Source organism: Erpetoichthys calabaricus, chromosome 5 (genome assembly GCF_900747795.2).
Source record: "Erpetoichthys calabaricus chromosome 5, fErpCal1.3, whole genome shotgun sequence".
NCBI lineage: Eukaryota > Metazoa > Chordata > Cladistia > Polypteriformes > Polypteridae > Erpetoichthys > Erpetoichthys calabaricus.
In genome coordinates this window covers 185567551-185587367 of record NC_041398.2, presented here as the reverse complement: position 1 = coordinate 185587367, position 19817 = coordinate 185567551, and the positions used below count along the sequence as shown (strand labels likewise).

The window sequence follows — 19817 nt, the reverse complement described above, 5'->3', positions numbered from 1 at the left end:
GACTCATCACTATTCTCCAACTTCCCGTAGGTAGAAGGCTGAAATTTGGCAGGCTCATTCCTTACAGCTTACTTACAAAAGTTAGGCAGGTTTCATTCGAATTCCCTACGCGTAATGGTCATAACTGGAACCTGTTTTTTTTCCATATACTCTAATGGAGGAGGCGGAGTCACGTATTGCGTCAGTCACGTATTACGCCTCCTACGTAATCACGGTTGAACTGAAAACGAGGAGAGAGATTTACAGCACAAGTCAAAACGCGGGGACGAAGGTAAATGACGTTAATTGTTGACTTGTCTTTTATACTGTGTAATTTGTTGAGTGTCTTTTAATACTGTGTAAGCATACGTATTAACACATGTGCCAATTAAATGTGTGCATTTACGGGGTGGATTTCTCAGGCGTAAAAGCTACCGCCTTTTTATTAAAAGGAAAATGCAACTCTTTTCATTCTGAAGGGCACAAACCACGTTTGATTTCAGGCGTTAAACGCACAAAAATGTCAGTACACCAGATAAATAAGCGCAACATATTATCAGTTGTATTGTATGCTTACAATACATATAGAAATGTGTTAATCGTTAACTAATATTATGGGATGGTGTTTTTCGACTCGCGCCTTGATTTAAACGGTTGCATGTCTTGGTGGGTTTGCGTAGCTTATTGTCAATATCTTTACACCTCTTTTTAAGACTTAATTTAAAAAGGTTTTCTTTTCTTCTTAATTAAAATTTAAAAGCAATACTTCACCGCTGTGAAGCCCCTCTAGCGCTGACGTCCGAGGTACGATTACCGTAAGCGAGTGCAGTGAGTGTGTACGCCTGATGAGCCAAGAATAAGGGGAAAGACGTGTCGCATACTCTTTGTATTATTTGACAGTAAACTATTTTCATCCATTCTATGATCTGCTTCTCACAACTGAAGGCACCGTGGCTGATGTTACCTCACTTGCTGGCCAACCATAAGCGTTACCTGGTAGGTAACCACCCACTCACTTCATTCCCTTACGGGAACGAACTCGGACGTCAGCGTCTACAGGCAAAGCCCCTAAAATTGCGTCACGGCGTGTGTTCGTTTATTTGACACCATGTAGATCTGGGGTAATTACATTCACGGCATTCGTAGTCTGATTCACAATCTGATTGTATGGGGTGGTTACCTACCAGTAACGCTTATGGTTAGCCAGCGAAGTCAGCTCGAAGTGATCACTCGAGTGAAGGCAGCTTCACAAAAAAACAGATCCTTAACAAACTGTTATTGGTATATTTCCCTCAATTTTAAAAGGTTTTTCTTCTTAATAAAAAATTTAAAAAGCAGTACTTCGCCGGTTGTGAGTGTGGGGATTTGAGCGACTGACGCATACAGACATATTCATGAGTGCAGGTGACTTCAGAAAGAAAGCACCATGTTAAACCTAAACTTTAAATTAAGTTCATAGACCTACAAAAGGTTGCCATTGATTTGAGGCATGATTGTGCTTTTCTCATGTATCAACTATACGTTGCATTCTTACCAGTAAGCTTGCACAGCTTGTGTCATATTACAACCTGAGTGCTGAACTGACAACGTCGTCATACAAACAGAACTATAACAAATTGTATAAACAAAAAAAAACAAAAAAAGCGAAGAACCCTTGGATTTAATAAAAAGGCTCCTTCCTTGGCGAAGCAAGGAAAAAGGAAGAACCTTATATGACGTTCGTCTTATAAAACAGCGGAAAAGCTGTGTTTAAGGCCTGCTTCACAAAAAAACAGATCCTTAACAAATTGCTATTAGGATATTTTTCCCTCAATTTAAAAAGCTTTTCTTCTTAATAAAAATTTAAAAGCAGTACTCGCGGGGATTTAGATATAGATATATAGATATATATATATATATATATATATATATATATAGATGTAGATATAGATATATATAGATGTATATAGAGATATAGAGTATATATAGATATACATCAATAGATATAGATTTTAATAGATGTATATAGAGATATAGATATATATAGATATACATAAATAGATATAGATATATATAGATATAGATATATATGTATATGTATGTATGTCTATATATATATATATATATAGCTTCGGATATATACATATATATATATATGTATGTCTATATATAAATATGTAAGCTTATAAGTACTGCCTTACTTCTCTTAAGAAAGGAAGATGTAATGATACTGATTTAAACGATTCCATGTCTTGGTGGGTTTGCGTAGCTTATTGTCAATATCTTTACACCTGTTTTTAAGACTTATTGACTGAAACGGGCTTTCACAAAAAAAGTTAGGGCTTTGCTACAAGATACACCCTCCACAAGTTAAGCAAGTAAAAATAAAAGTGTATATTTCTGTTTTATTTAAACCTTTTAAGTTTGTATGCATAGCCCCATTTGGCTGTTTTAGTTTTTTTTTTTCTTTCTTCAGTAATATTAAATCTCCTTAAAGAAAAAGAACATATGCATTTTACTTTTTTTGTATCTCTTTAGTAATATTTTAGTGTAAAAGGATAACCAGTATTTAAACCTTTTATGTTACTTTATAAAGTTATTTTACACAATGTTGAAAAATTAATAAGAAAGCTACATATATTTGGCAGCTGTTACTTTAATTTTCAATGAAATGAAAAAAGCTCTCCAAGAGAAAACCTCAATGAAGAAGAAACAGTTTGCACTATCTAAAAAGGAGAAACCCTCATTTATAAAGGTTTGCTGCAGATGACTTGACTGAAAATAAATTAATGCTTCCTATGTGTATAATACATATTTATCTATTTTACTTATGCCTTTATTCCAGCAACTTGCAACATCTGAGGTACAATTTGTTACATTACTTTTGTTTTTTGCAGCACAGGCAGGTGAAGTGACTTCCTCAGGGTCACACAGTGGTGTCAGTACCAGGATTTGAACTGACAAGCTCCGGGTTTGCTGAAATATTACTGAAGAAAGAAAAAAAACGAAAACGGGCAAATAGGGCTATGCATACAATTGTCCATCCATCCATTATCCAACCCGCTATATCCTAAATACAGAGCCAATAAGTAGATATGTATAGTATACAGTATATATATATATATATATATATATATATATATATATATATATATATATGTTTATGTATGTATATATGTATGTCTATATTTATATGTATATATATATGTAGATATTTACATTTGTATATGTAATATATATATGTTTATGTGGTTGTGTATATGTATAAACAGTAATTCCCCTCCTCCATCGCGGGGGTTGCGTTCCAGAGCCACCCGTGAAATAAGAAAATTCGCTAAGTAGAAACCATATGTTTATATGGTTATTTTTATATTGTCATGCTTGGGTCACAGATTTGTGCAGAAACACAGGAGGTTGTAGAGAGACAGGAACGTTATTCAAACACTGCAAACAAACATTTGTCTCTTTTTCAAAAGTTTAAACTGTGCTCCATGACAAGACAGAGATGACAGTTCAGTCTCACAATTAAAAGAATGCAAACATATCTTCCTTTCAAAGGAGTGCGCGTCAGGAGCAAAGCCTGTCAGAAAGAGATAGGAAAGCAAACAAATCAATAGGGCTGTTTGGCTTTTTAAGTATGCGAAGCACCGCGGCACAAAGCTGTTGAAGGTGGCAGCTCACACCCCCCTCCGTCAGGAGCAGAGAGAGAGAGAGACAGAGTTTGTTTTTTCAATACAAAAATCAATAACGTGCCCTATCGAGCTTTTAAGTATGCGAAGCACCGTGCAGCATGTCGCTTCAGGAAGCAGTTGCACAGAAGGTAGCAACGTGAAGATAATCTTTCAGCATTTTCAGACGAGCCGTCCGTATAGTCTAGGTGTGCGAACAGCCCCCCTGCTCAATCCCCCTACGTTTAGGATCAGAGAAAGTCAGCGCAAGAGAGAGAGAGAGAAAAGTAAGTTGGGTAGCTTCTCAGCCATCTGCCAATAGCGTCCCTTGTATGAAATCAACTGGGCAAACCAACTGAGGAAGCATGTACCAGAAATAAAAAGACCCATTGTCCGCAGAAATCCGCGAACCAGCAAAAAATCCCGCGATATATATTTAAATATGCTTACATATAAAATCCGCGATGGAGTGAAGCCGAGAAAGGCGAAGCGCGATATAGCGAGGGATTACTGTATATGTATATGTAGATATGTATATATATGTATATATGTTTATGTATGTATATATATGTTTACATAACCTCTTTAACACCACTACTTCTCCGCTGCACGTGTATTTTGCTAGTACATGTGAACCTCGAGATACGATCAACCTCTGTATACGAGAAATTCAAAATACGAGGAAAGTAGAGCGAAAAATTCAGATCTAAATGCGAGCATTGGCTCGAGTAACGAGCCACGAGCCAGGCTGTGGGTATAAGCTCGCGGCTTAGCGATGGGGGCGTGGTAGCAGTTGCGAGCCGGATCTGCGGTGTCTGCGTTCTCACTTAAGTGCACAGGTGGGAAAACTGCCCACATCCATGATTGTTCCTGTGGCTGATGGGGCTGCAGCTGCCATGTCCCTCGCCCGCATATATAGAGAAGCACGAGCCGGTTAAGGGGGAGAAGAAGTAAAAGAAAAGAGAGGAGAGAGAACGGAGGTTGCGGCAGGCAGGCGGGCGGGGTGGGATTTGTAGGAAGCGGTGCGGGAGAGCAAGCGATTGCGGCTCGCGCTGTAGCTGAACAGTGAGCCTGAACAGGCGAGCCAACACAGCTGAAGCAGGACGGTGTAGAGAAGGTCAGCTGCATTAAGAGTGTCTCGCCTGTGCAGAGCCCGTCAGGTGAGACGCTAACAGAGAAGAAGCACCGGGGGGATTGTCATCTGTTTTTTAAAAGACTGCATCCTTTTGACGTTTTAACCTCGTGTTAAAGGATTGTTATTCTTGTGTATTTTAAACCTCCACTTCACAACTGTTTTAAGGATTAATTTATTTAAAGATTTATTGAATGCTCTACTGCACTTTTGGACACCTGTTTTGATTCTTTTAATAATCAGTTATATTATTTACCAGTGTTATTTATTAAAGGTAGACTACAGTATATATAATTTATCAGTGTTATTTGTTAGGAAAATTGATTTTTATGTTAATATATTTGGGGTGCGGAACGGATTAACTGGATTTCATTATTTTCAATGTGGAAGTTTGTTCTAGATACGAGAAATTCGCTATACTAAGCTCAGTGCTGGACGAATTAAACTCGTATCTAGAGGTTCCACTGTATTTGTATATGTGTATATATATATATATATATATATATATATATATATATATATATATATATATATATATATATAATATAGTGTTGTGTATATATATATATATATATATATACAGTGTATATATTAGGGATGCACCGATACCACTTTTTTGGAAACGAGTACTTGCATTTCAGTACTCGCCGATACCGAGTACTTAATAAAAACATGATTTAAATTTACAGGTAACAGCTTTAGTCCTATAATTTAACAAAAAAACAAGGGACTAGTTTGGAATTAAGAACATTTATTTAAAATGAAAAGCATGTTGTATGCAACATATTACAGAATAAATAATTATAAAAAAAAATTTAAACAGTGATAGTGCAACTCAAGTATTTTTTTTCAGTTTGTTGTAAACTCTGCCGCTTTGGTCAACACAAGGGGCATTAATAAACATCTTTGCTATTTAGTGCACAATATTTGAAATAAACTATCAACATCCACCAACATAGAACTGTGGCAGTCAGTGCAACTGAGGTAGGTATTAACATCAAGTCTAAGACGACTCACTTAATGGAGCCTATTTAGAAAAGTGAGTGGCAGGTTTTTTTTTAAGAAAAGTAGCTTTTCTGCATTATCAACAGTCAGCCTGTTTCTGTTTTCATCTATAATGTGTGACACTGAGCTAAAAAGCCTTTCACTTTCCACACTGCTACATGGGGCTGAGAGGTATTTCTGGGCCATTTTAGCCAAAGTGGGGAACCTGATTTTGTTGACACCCCAGTACTTCAGAGGACTGTCTTCACGAGGGCTTGGGGCCTCTCGAGGTATGTGTCGAGCTCAATGGCAGCACCTGCTGCCAGCGGCTGTGCTGCCTGGGAATGCTCCTTAGCGATTTCTTCAAATACAGTGTCCAGACTGCTGCCAGTGCTGGCCTGGCCTTGAGGAACAGTTTAGCAGGAGGTTCTGCAGCTTCTGCCAGACTCCCCTCTGCCTCAGCTCTGGACATCATCTGCAGCTCCTGCTTCAGGTGCAGCTTGGCCTCCGGAGCAGTGTTGTTGGGGAAGAAGCGATCTTTATACCTGAACAAAATTCATGAATGTATTAATATGTGGAAAAATAGGACTGATTTTAGTTTCCCCTAAACCACTGTCACAAATGCCAGCCATTTGGCTTTCTGGTAGTAATAGGGGAAATATATTTCATATTATACAGTATATATTGCATACATTTGTATTTGTGTATTTTAGTTACAAAAATATAATATAATATTTCAGATGGAAATTAATCTTACATTTAGTACTGTAGTTTATCATTGAATACCTATAGCACACAGACTTTACCTTGGGTCAAGTATGGTGGAGATGAAGTACAGTGGGTTGGTCTCAACGTCACTGAAGCGCTTCTTGACAGCTGCCAGTAAGGTTGCTTTCATTGTCTTGACGCCGTGGTCCTCGTCTGTTTCTCTGTTTAGAAGTCTCACTAGCACAGTCACAGCTGGGGATGACATCAGAGGCTAGTGCGTCGTAGCTGCTCACTTTTTAGTTAGTTCCTCAAAGGGGGCGAGGATGGCAACAGTCTTCTCCATAAGAGCCCATTGGTGAGCGGTGAGATAGTCAGGGACTGGGAGTTCATGCTCGGACACATACACCCCCAGCACTCGCTTTTGCTCAATGAGGGACTGGAGCATGTAATACGTGCTGTTCCAGCGCGTCTGTACGTCCTGCTGCAGTCTCTTTATTGGCTGGTTGAGCTGTCCCTGAATGTCCTCGAGGCGGGAGTAGGCTAAGGCGGAATGTTTAAAATGCCCAACTATTTTCCGCCCCACTGCTATAGCATCAGCTATGCTCCTCTGTGCTAATAAGCCCTCGTGAACAGCCAGTTGGAGCGTGTGCGCGACACACGGCAGACTTGGGAGCCCTGCGTCATTCATGGCTTTAATCATGTTTTTGGCATTGTCACGAAGCACAACATGTACTGATGTTTTAGGTATACCCCATGTCTGGAGCATTTCCTCAAAACACATGCGCTATAGCCTGGCTGGTGTGCGAGCCGCGGAATTTTTTCGCATGTAATATGGCTCGTTGCGGTGTGAAACTCTCGTCTATCCACTGGGAGGTTAGGCTAATTAGCGACACGGGGCTAACACTGCTTGTCCAAATATCCGTAGTGAAACTAAACGCAGAGGAGGCTTGCAGTAGGCTGTGGATATGTTTTTTCACGGAGCCGTGTAGTTTAGGCAGCTCCGTGTCAGTCATGTAGCGGCGGCTTGGGACATCATATCTGGGCTCCAGAACATGGAGGGAGACGCAGGAATCCCACATTTTCTACCCTCCGAGAGTGGCTGGACACTCAATGCAATGTACTCGATAATTGCCTGTGTTATTTTCACAGCACGTGGATTGTCTCTGGACATTTTCTCTCGTCTTGCAAGAGTTTGCTGCAGCGTGGGTTGTGTTGGTTTAGAAGCGTGGGTAAACTCTTTGTACTCGTTGTCGTGTTGGGATTTTAGGTGCTTGATTAAATTACTTGTGTTAAATGCGCTACCTTTTGAGCCTCCTCTGGACAATTTCGCTGAGCACTAATTTGCAGTCCGCCTTTGTTTTGTCGTCTTCATTCACTTTGAAATAGTTCCACACGGCTGACATGTCTCGCCTCGCCTTCTCCCAGCTCTGAGCTGCAGCCGGGGTCTGGGGGCGGGCACTCAGCGCCTGTGATTAACCCCTTACATGCCGCTCAAACATAGACATTTCTCCAGACCGTGGTATCGGTCCCCGGTATCGGGGACTTTTAACGAGTACGAGTACTTTAGAAAATGTGGTATCGAGGCCGATACCAGATACCCCGTTTCGGTATCGGTGCTTCCCTAGTATATATATATATATATATATATATATATATATATATATATAATCTATATCACACACACACACACACACACACACACATATATATATGTGTGTATATATACGTGTATATGTATATGTATATATGTGTGTGGTGTGTGTGTGTGTGTGTATATATATATATATATATATATATATATGTGTGTGTGTATTGTATATGATGAAATCAGGACCTGTCTTGTAATGGAGCATAATCTAGTACACCTAAAGTAACTTTTATAAGCTATTGAGTCTTTCTTCAAGCAGGTAAAGACAAAAGAAACGGACCAAGCTAAAAGAAGAAAGCTGACTGTTATGTAGACTCCAAAATATTGGAATAATATGAGTTAAATTAAATGAGAACAGATTTGATGAGGTTCTTTATATTTGAACATTTGAACAATTTTAAAATTGTTCAAATATAAACAATCTCATCAATCTGTTCTCATTTAATTTCATTTTTTTACAATCAAATTAGCCCTAGTTATGTGCTATATTAAAGTGTGAACAATTGGAAGATAAATGTTTCACAAAGAGTAAAAACAGAAATTCTGGAGATTGGTATTACTGGAAAATTAGTCAGTAGAGCTGTATTGATACAAGAGACAGAGCAAGTGTTAACCAATTATAAGTGACATGAAGCTCTAAGGTCTTGAGGGGCAAAAAAAAAATGTTGATGCTATTGATATCTTTTGCTCCTAACATAGCTTTATAGTGTAAATACACTTCTTGTCTCCTTGACTTCTAAATGTTTTTGTTAAGGCACTTTTGCAACTTATTAAAAGTGAGTTTTACAAGTGGGTTCAGAATTACCTTAATAATGTAGTTCATTGTATGACTAATAATGCACAATTAACAAATGTGTGTGTTAAGTGTAATTTCTCCTCTGTTTTAATGTTTTATTTATTTATTTATTAATAGAAAGAAGCATTGATGGATCAAGTGGCACACCAAGCTGTAGTGATGCAGTTTATTTTGGAAATGGCTAAAAGCCACAAAGTTGACCCTAGGAGTTTCTTCAGATACTTCTTCCAAAAAGCAAGAGTAAGAGAGAGAATTCTTTTTTTAGTGTGTATGAGAAAATGAAAAGAAAGGTTACCTTTACCCAAAGACTTTATAATTTTTTATTTTGTCTGTGAGAAGCTGGCTGTGTTTTTGGAACCTCTTAAACATGTCTGTCAGCTTTTAGTTTAGTTGTTTATACATATGTGGCACTTGTAAAGAAACCATCCAAAAGATTTTTTCTGATAAGTTTTTCACTTTCTTTGTTAAATGTACAGTAGGTATAGAAAAGAATCACCCCTTTTGATATATTCCCTTTTTTTTTTTGCTTTACAGCCTTAAACGAAAACACACAAACCAATATTTTTCCAGCTTTACTTACTCAATACAATCTATAACATCCAAGTGAAAGATATCACAGCTACAGTTCAGAAGAATTAAAAAAAAAATACAAACGTCCTCTTTGACCTTTTCCAAAAGAGCCTTTCTCAGTTTTTTTTTTTCAGTATAGCAACCTTATTAAAACATCTTTGATCAGTTGTCCTCTTCTTACCATATTCTGAGAGGTTTACAATAGTTTCATGAACAACACATTTCTTAATACCCTGCTAAATTGTCAAAGCGGAAGTGCCAATGTCTCAGAACATGACCTTGTGTTGTAGCAGAAATACGCTGCTCAAAGTAGGCACTTGGAGACCTCAGGATGTGCTGGCAGAATGGTACTGTACTGCAAAAGTACAGAACCGTTTTAATTCAGTGAAATGAGCAATTAGCATAGGGTCTACTTTACTTTTATTACAGTTCTTATCAAGAGTTTAGCCTTACTCAGCTCATCTGCCACCCCTGTCTAACCCCCAGCTTCCATTGCTATGGTCCTGGCTCTAATTAGCTCCACCAATATTTCCCAGCCTAAGGAGCATAGCAGTCTATTCTGTCCATCATGCCCACTTGACAGGCCCTCTCCCCACCTTGAACCTATCCAATTCTGCCACCATTACCTCTAGTCCTCTGCTCACGTTCACACACATGGAAGAGGGGGTGGGTTGCTGCCTGTCAGCCTCTCTCTACATAATTGACCATGACTCATGAAATATTGATGGTTTCCAGCTTGCTAAGAAAAATAAAAAATATACAGACACAAGCCATTTTGTGATTTAACCCTTGATATACTAACATGCACTGGGATGTAATGCTTAGTTTTATATATGCTCATGATTCTCTTTGAATATATGCAAATCATCAACTTTAAGAATATAATTTTCTATGCATGCAGGCTTGTATCCTTTTGCATTTTTATGGTTGATAACTGTCTGTGGCATTGTTAATACATAACAGTTAATGAAGTGACCTTTTTAAAGTATTATAGCCAACATTCTTTATTCATGACATGGCAGTTCACTGCAAAGAGAATCTAGTATGTTCTTCCAATCAAATTGATTTGATATGAATCATGCAAAAGGGTGCCAATAATTATGCAATGGCAAATTTTTATACAACCCCCTAAAAGCTCTTTTTAATTGTTACTGTTCGAGTCTGTGCTGCTGTGTATCAAACAAGTAAGTGTATATGTAGGCCAAAACTGGCTTACTACCCACTTCTTTTCAGAGGATATTGTACACAATATACCTAAAATAATACAAATAATGTATCAGTTAGAAATGTCATTTAATATAATGAACACTTCACATTCACAAACTAAATGCAGACTGTTGCAGATGAATGAAATACAATTCTAATACACAAAAAAATAGTGTCCACTTCCTTAACATTTTTTTAATCAACCTATTCTTTAATTCATAATACAAGCCCCAATTATTTAAGATTGATAGTAACTTACAGTAAGTGATTGTAAAGTGCAGTGTAATTGATTTTGAAATGGAAGATGAATCTAAAAAATAAAGTATATGTTTAGGCATTTAAAATCCTATTTTATAATTTTTGTGGATGAAGCTGAACACATTTTTAAAAAATAAGAGATTTTAAATGGTTTGTAAATCGTGCTCTTTGTTATTGACTATCTTTAATATTCCACAAATCCAGTTAATTAGAAACAAAATAAGTTTCAATTTTATATTACACATTTTGGAATATTTTTTATTTTTGTGTTTAAGGAAAGAGATGGAAGTTATCTGGAAGCTTTTAAGAGTGAGTTGGACTCTTTTAAATGGCGACTTAAGGAGAATGAATTGAAGGGCAGGCCATCAAGTTTAGAAGATCGGCAGCAGCTTGGCTATGGTTGCTTGGATTCAAAACAAGTCCTTAATTCTCTACCAACAGTAAGTTTATATTACCATCATTATACTTTGCATCTTTTAATTTTTTAATTATACATATTTCTGTGGATTTATTTCCATGCATACAAAGCTAGCTGGACATCGACAGTTTACCATATACAGTTAATAAACAGGTCAGTGATCCATGGCAAAGAAAAGGTAATGAGAAAATTTCTTCTTTAGTTATACAGTTTAATATTTCCTGGAGACCATGAAATGATAGCTACTTAAATGAGGTTTTCAGACTAATTCTGAGGTTATATTTAAATAGCATAATTATGAATTTACCAGAAAAGTTGTCATATAAGATGGGGCTCAGCATGTCCTCTCAGAATCAAGCTGAGCAGATTCAAGAGTGCAAGCTTTACTGCAGTTTATCACACCACAATCCTTTATTGATAAATTGATTCTGTTCAAATCTAAGATTGTCATAGCCTACTGATTTCAACCATTAAGGCTGACTCAGACCTACCTCCTTTTTTGGTCTATATTTGCCTGGTGTAAGTGAGTAATGGGTATGTGACTGAATTTTAAAAGATACAAGGATGTATAAAAGTCCCTGCATTCTCTTCCTCACGTCGCTGTTCTCTCAGGGTAGCCCTTTAATATCTTTAAAAAAAACTTCAACTTACAGCTTCTGGTGTATTATCAAATTTAGAAGGATTAGCTCTCCAAGTGCAACTAGGATGCTGCCCCACCATCTTACTGCTTAGGAAAAAAGTATGATGTAGTGCTTTCTGACAATCTTCTGTTGGGTTCATCATGAAAGAGCTGAGATGGTGTGGCCTACCAGTATGAGCCCTACAGTCCATGGTCTCTCTCTCTCTCTTTCTTTCTCTCCCTCTGTGTATTTAGCAGATCATTTAATGTTGAAATAAGTGAGAATCAGTTTTGTCACCTTTCAAGATACAGTACTACACTAAGATCTCTGCGTCTTTTCCTTTTGGTTTTAAGTGGCCACTGAGATTTTACTTCTGAGGTACTAGGCTGAATACTGGTGGCCCATTTTGACCTCAGTGGTACACAGAGGTATTTCCTGACCGTTTTTTTTCTTCTTCTTTTCTTTATGGAGGCGGTTGCATTTTTGGACAGTCTCATACCTCTGATTACCTATTGGTAGCTTAATCACAAAAAAATGCAAGGCAGACATAAAGCTCTGAATTGTACATTAAAGAAATAGTATTTCTGTTAACTAATGTTATGTCGGCTAGTGAAATTGGCTTGGAATGTGTAGGTAAAACTGGACACTTGGAATGAAAACTCTCTTGGACACAAGGAGAAAGTACAAACTTGCAGACAACAAGGAGTTGTGGTCAGTACTCTTACCCAGTGAATGTGAGGGGAGGCAGTTCTTGAGTTTAAAAGCTTGATCCTATCTGAATGTTTTTCATGTTTGTGCACTATTCTGTTATACCAGAAATATTTATTTAACAATATTTCAAACCCAAAATGCATGCCTTTTGGACAATGTGAGCATAAGACTGGATAACTGACATGTGGATTATGTAATATGAGTACTTGAGATATTTTTCATGGATATTTTCATATTGTTTGCTGCTGTATTGGCCCCATGAAGGCCTCCACTGAAGCCTGTTGTATCGTAAGCTTTGTGATTTCTGTTCTGTATAAAGCATGAAATTGTTTATTTATTTATTTATTTTGCTTGTCCACCACTACAAATAACACAGAGTAAGTAACTGATAAAAATATATATTTGTATAGGGTCAGAAAAATGGAAAAGTTAAACATGAAAATGTCCTTGGAAATATGGTAAACGTGGAAGTGGTCCATACTTTTTATAGCCAATGTGCTGTTAAACAAATATAGCATACAAAGCCAGAGAGACAATATGTTTGAATGTTGTTCTAAAAATCCCCTTTCAATAGACATCTCTATCACTCTATTGTCGACTATTAGACTCTCTTGACAACAGGTTTAAGAGTCCGGTTGTGTGATTTGCATAATTTTAAATTAGTATTGATGGTAAATATATTGATTTGAGTCTGTGTCTGAATTTTTTTTAGATGTATTTTACTTTCAGTTGTGAAATTTATTAGCAAAATGGTATCCACAAAAGAATATGAGTATCCTCAGTTGTTCTGATTGATTTGGCCCAAAGTATAATATTTATTATTCATTTAAGGAAATTAAGCAAAGTATTCAGCTTCAGGATATGCAGATGTTACAGAATGTGCTCAGCAATATGCACCCAAAGGTGTGTTTGTTTATAACTTACTCTTTACTTTTTTATTGTTTAATCAGTTTGCTGTTTGTTATTTCACTTGATTTCTAAATTATTAACTACTTTGTAAAGGTGTAAATACTTGAGAAATCTTCCACATTAGTTTAGGTGCAGATGTGATACTGAAGAAACTCTTAATTTCAGAAGTTGTGTTTAATTTTGGGATAATTAGTACAAGCCTGACAATTTTTAAATTCATTTATTTAAATTGTGTGCAAAGTTATGAAATTTTATTGGGGGGGCGGGGGATTAAAAGATTTCACAAAGGTTTCTGCATCCATTTTACAGTATGTCTATCAAACTCTGCTCTGATGTCTAAAGAATTATTGTCTCCTTTTCATAAAAAGTAGTTAAAATAGTCAAGAAAAAACAAAATACACTTAGGCCAACTAAAAAAATTACTTTTAAATTCAGTTATCAGTGATTTTCCTGAAGGTACACCATGATGAATCCAAATCTGCTTATATTTTCAGCAGTCATCACTCCATTGAATTTGACCAAGTCCCCAACACTGTTGGCTGAAAGTCACACTCAGACCATGACAGAGCTGCCACCTGGATTCACAGAAGGCTGCAGACAGGCATTAGTATACTTTTTGCCAAAGCTTCTTTTGACATAGTGGCTTCTTTGTATACCAAAAATATTTTCAACTCATTACTTCACAAGACTTTGTGGCACTGGTTATTGCTCCATGCTAATTGGTTTTTCATCTACTGCAAACTCATCACTTTGTTACCTTTCTACAAGAATGGTTTCTTGGCAGGAACATGCTCTACAAGACCATTTCCTTTAAGATTTCTTTGCATGGATGAAGCATGGAGTTTTGTACCACAAAGCACTGGATTTCCTACAGTTCCTTAACCTCCTTAGAGTTACATTTTTTCTCGAAAAACATGTAAAAAGCATTGCATCTTTCTGCTTTAAAACATGAAAAACATTAAAGTATAATAATGATTCAAATAACGATAATGAATAATATTAATAATAATAAAAATAATGCTAATACCGCATATACTCAACTGGAAAATGGACTATAGCTTTTTATGTCGGTTTTAGAGTAATAGTTTCTTCCTTGGTCAACAACCTCTCAAGCCGTGGTGGTGAAGTGCTCTCTTAATGGTAGATTCCTTGAACAGTTCCTTAGGTGTTCTCTTGGGGTTCTGTTGAATCAAAGAGTCAATTTGTGCCTCTTTCCTGAACAATATAAAGCCTGTGTGGTCCCAAGCTTTTTATTTTTATACAATTGATTGCACATTTGCTCCTGGCACCTTGAAATTTTTGGAAATCCACAATTTTCCTCCTGTGGTGTTGCCTAAGTGCTTTTGATTTCCCCATTGTGTTAACCCCAAGAAGGCACTGGCTTTATAGATAGGCCCTTATAGTGGCGTGCAGAAGTATTCGATCCTTTTGAAAGTATTCATAATTTTCTGCATGAAAAAAGATTTGTACACAAATGTATCTATGCAGTAATTTTAATGTGAACTCTTATGCTGTAACAGTACATTTCCAAAGTCAAAATAAACCATTGATGAAAAACTCAAACGTTAGTGTTTGCAAAAGCTTTAGATCTCTGTGCTTTGGAAGCTCCAGGTTTACACACCTGATAAACTAATCACAAATGATACAAAGGTTTCAGTCATTTGACCATAATTAAACATAATCAGGTACTACTTGCGAGTCCTTTACGGTACAGCTCTTTGAATATACAGTAAAAAAAACACCTTTTTAAGGGCCATTGTCTTTGTTGGACTATCACTGCAAAAATTAAGAAAAGGAGCCTTCTGCTGATGTGAGAAACAAAGTCATTAAAACACACAAGGCAGGAAATGGCTACAAAAAAGAGTCATCCATGCTGTCTCAAGAGTTAGTCACCTTTTTTTGTGTAAACTTTTGGCTCATTAAAAATCTGACATAGTGGTTAAAAGCTGAAATAAATTCATCTCTTAATCATCTCTTAACACATGAACTGTTTGGTAACCTGATATGTGTGAAAATGGAGAATTTTGAGTTTAAAAGGTTTGTGAACTTATGGCCTTTTACTGTGTGTCATTTTCTATTTTGAATGCAAGCAACATATCTAATGGACACTTAGTTTCTGTCAAATTTCAGATTTTAGTGTCTCTTCTTTTTTGACAAATTTGAGCATTAAAGGATGCAAAATGCTACATAAATCTGGACTGAATAGCAGAGTATATTAACCTAGTACATAAGAGGCTAGTCTTTTAAAAAGTAATTAAAAGTCATAATAGTTTTTGTGCTAGGCTGTTCCACAAAATTTCAGTTTAGGTGGCAATTTTAGGCTCAGTTTGTTATTACAACTGATTCATTGTATATTGTCTGTATTTGTTTATTTTGTCAATAGTTAGACATTATAGTACTGTGACATGCATTAGCATATGATGTTTGTTGACAAAGATGTACTGTATTTTATAAGTTCAATTTCTTGGAATTACATCATTATTGTCAAATTATACAACTGTTGCTTATAGTTAGTAAAGATTAATCAACAGGCATTGCCCAGGTACATCTTGTGTAGAATGTGTACATTTCCTGTTTTCTTTTTTTTTTTTTTTTTTTATTATTATTATTATTATTATTTCAGTTTGCCTCTCACATCCTATGGACATAATGTACATTGTTGACTGACATCTCTAACATGGCCTAATATGAGTCACTATAGACATATGCATGTTTTTTAATTAGGTGTTGAGACTGCAATGGAATAGAGTAGCTTCTCACCCATGGTTGGTTTCTGTCTTCATTCAGTGCTGGAATAAGCTGTAGTTCCTACAATTCTGAGCTGAATTAAGCAAGTTCAGTGCAGAATAAAAGGATTTTCATCTCAAGTGGCATACTTTCTTACTTGTAGAAAAATGTGAAATTTACCAGGTGGTAAATACTATTTATGCTGTACTCCTTTACTTTTTTTTTCTTTTTTTTTTTTTTTTTGTGCAATTCATAGTAGTCCGTGAATGAGGCTTCTTTCTACTAACTGGGATTAGAGGTTTCATTTTTCAGATTTTGACTCCACCTTTATTGTGACTTTCAGAATACTGAATGAAACAATACTAAAATGTAATTATTCGCTGCAGGAGTAATAAACATCTTTAGTCACAAGGCTATACAGTATGCATTTTATGTGCAAATTCCATTCTTGTGTTTGTGGATTATTTACATTCATTCACCTAATCATCCTTTAAAAAACTCGTTATAGGAGTCTTTCCCTCATTCCTAGCATAGCACAGCACATCTTTCCTTTTTTAGCTATGGTCAGTTTTATGTTATTATTATTAGTATTATTATTAAAAGAATATTCAGGTAATCTTTTATTTTATACAAAATATTTGTATGTTACAATTAATTTGATTATCAAACTTGCATTCATATTAAAGAACGAGAAGTAGTGTATTGTATACAACAATTTCTTTTTAATTTATGAGGTATTTCCTGTTGGTTTTTCCTTAACTGCTTCTTCCTTTTAATTCATCAGGTTGCAGAACACTATGTAAGGAGCTGTGAAGGTGCAGGACTGTGGATTTCTCCAGAGAGAGATTTAAAAGCAAAATCTAGTGATGAATCCAGATGGATGGAAACTTCGTAGCAGAAAATTCTATTTTGCATTGTGTCAAAGAGAAATTGTGAAAAAATATTTTTTTGCTATTTTTTTATTTTGATTGGTATGCACCTGTATAAGTGCTGCACTTTATATTACTCATACTGTAAACCTTGAATACTGTATCTTCTTGCTCTAAAAGAAGAGATTAGTAAGGGCTGGACTGTGTGTTTCCAGTGAAAATATTAGCAGTATGTTATGTTCTTTGTGTACTGGTAGTAATGGTCCATTTACCCACCAAACCAACACATGTGCAGTATTCTCTTTATTTTTTATTTACAGGTATTCGTCTGCTCTGTTGTAGTCTACTTTACAAAAAGATTTGTTTTGTTTTTTAAGGAAGGTTTAAGGAATGTTTTGTTTAGAAATCTTTATTTGATTTTTGTCATAAATCTAATCTGTATTTTACTTTTAAAACAACAAGTTTTCATTTTAGAATAAAGACAGGTTGGCAAAGAAAATAATTATTATAATAATAATGATAATTATTACCCTAAGTTCTTGTCTATAAGCCGCGGCTTATCTAAGGAAAAAAGTTGTGAAAATGAAAAAATAGAATATCGGCTTATACATAAGTCCGGCTTATACATCCATCGCGGGGGTTGCGTTCCAGAGCCACCCGCGAAATAAGAAAATCCGCGAAGTAGAAACCATATGTTTATATGGTTATTTTTATATTGTCATGCTTGGGTCACAGATTTGCGCAGAAACACAGGAGGTTGTAGAGAAACAGGAACGTTATTCAAACACTGCAAACAAACATTTGTCTCTTTTTCAAAAGTTTAAACTGTGCTCCATGACAAGACAGAGATGACAGTTCCGTCTCACAATTAAAAGAATGCAAACATATCTTCCTCTTCAAAGGAGTGAAGCAAACAAATCAATATGTCTGTTTGGCTTTTAAGTATGCGAAGCACCGCGGCACAAAGCTGTTGAAGGCGGCAGCTCACACCCCCTCCGTCAGGAGCAGGAAGAGGGAGAGAGACAGAGACAGAGTTTGTTTTTCAGTCAAAAATCAATACGTGCCCTTCGAGCTTTTAAGTATGTGAAGCACTGTGCAGCATGTCTTTTCAGGAATCAGCTTTACAAAAGATAGCAACGTGAAGATAATCTTTCAGCATTTTTAGACGACCGTCCGTATGGTCTAGGTGTGCAAACAGCCCCCCTGCTCAATCCCCATACGTCAGGATCACAGATAGTCAGCGCAAGAGAGACAGAGAAAAGTAAGTTGGGTAGCTTCTCAGCCATCTGCCAATAGCATCCCTTGTATGAAATCAACTGGGCAAACCAACTGAGGAAGCATGTACCAGAAATTAAAAGACCCATTGTCCACAGAAATCCGCGAACCAGCAAAAAATCCGCGATATATATTTAAATATGCTTACATATAAAATCACAATTTAAATGACCGCTACGCACGCGTGTTGACTCGGCGACGCCCAGAGCAGAAAGAACGCGCTCCGGCCGCTCCAACCGCGCCATGCGGGGAGTGAGAGAGACGCCAATATCTCACACTCTCTCCCCCCTTAAAGAAATTAAATGGGTGCGAGTGAGACCACTGACCTCCCTCCCTTCTATTAGTTATAGGTTATAGTACGTTCGGCTTATCCATGAGTCCGGCTTATCTATGATACGATTTTATTTTAAAAATTCGTATGATTTTTGGTCTCCGGCTTATACATGAGTCCGGCTTATAGACAAGAACCTAGGGTATAATAATAATTATGTAAATTGTTCTTTTAAAGTATAAATGTATATTGGTGAAATAATATATCCTAGCAAAGTATCACTTCCTATCATTTGAAGAAATCTTAGTTTAAATTTTCACATAGAAAGGTAGAATGCATGTTTTTTTATTTGCTATTTCATCAACATAAATGCCTTCATGAAATTCTGCCCTTTCGTTGTTTCATGCAGTATGTTATCTGTACCTTTTGTGAGGAGCTGGTCACCATCTGTCTGCTGCCTGACTTCCATACACCTCACTCAATTACAAGTCATTTCTGTGTGCCCCTTTCATTGCCAATTTAACACTTGTATTTAATGTTAACGGACTAATTCAATATACATTTCTTAACCAACTTAACTTAAAATGATATTTGTTTAATTCATAGAATGCTGCTTAAAATGTTATTTAGCAAACCTACATTCTTCATACTAGTTGTACTGTTCCTTAGCCTTATCCCCTTCAGAACTACAATTATGGCCAAAAGTTTTGAGAATGACACAAGTATTGGTTTCAAAAAGTTTGTTGCTTCAGTGTTTTGAGATCTTTTTGTCATATGTTTCTATAGTATACTGCAGTATAATTACAAGCATTTCATAAGTTTCAAAGGCTTTTATTGACAATTACATCAAGTTTATGCAAAGTGCCAATGTTTGCAGTGTTGGCCCTTCTTTTTCCAGACCTCTGCAAATATTGACTTTTTGCATAAACTTAATGTAATTGTCAATAAAAGCCTTTGAAACTTATGAAATACTTGTAATTAAACTTCAGTGTACCATAGAAACATCTGACAAAATGATCTAAAAATACTGAAGCAACAAACTTTGTGAAAACCAATACTTGTGTCATTCTCAAAACTTTTGGCTATGAC

General features: G+C 36.3%; 1 protein-coding gene across 1 annotated transcript in view; it reads left to right on the top strand.

The window, feature by feature from the left end:
• cdc37l1 (cell division cycle 37-like 1) overlaps positions 1-19116 on the top strand; it is an 81176-nt gene extending 62060 nt beyond the window's left edge. The window contains exons 5-7 of the mRNA XM_028802303.2: positions 9012-9134; positions 11204-11368; positions 17098-19116. Coding sequence (XP_028658136.1) covers positions 9012-9134; positions 11204-11368; positions 17098-17208 — 399 coding nt within the window. The 3' untranslated portion in view covers positions 17209-19116. The remainder of the gene's footprint in view (positions 1-9011; positions 9135-11203; positions 11369-17097) is intronic.
• The last annotated feature ends 701 nt before the right edge of the window (positions 19117-19817 follow it).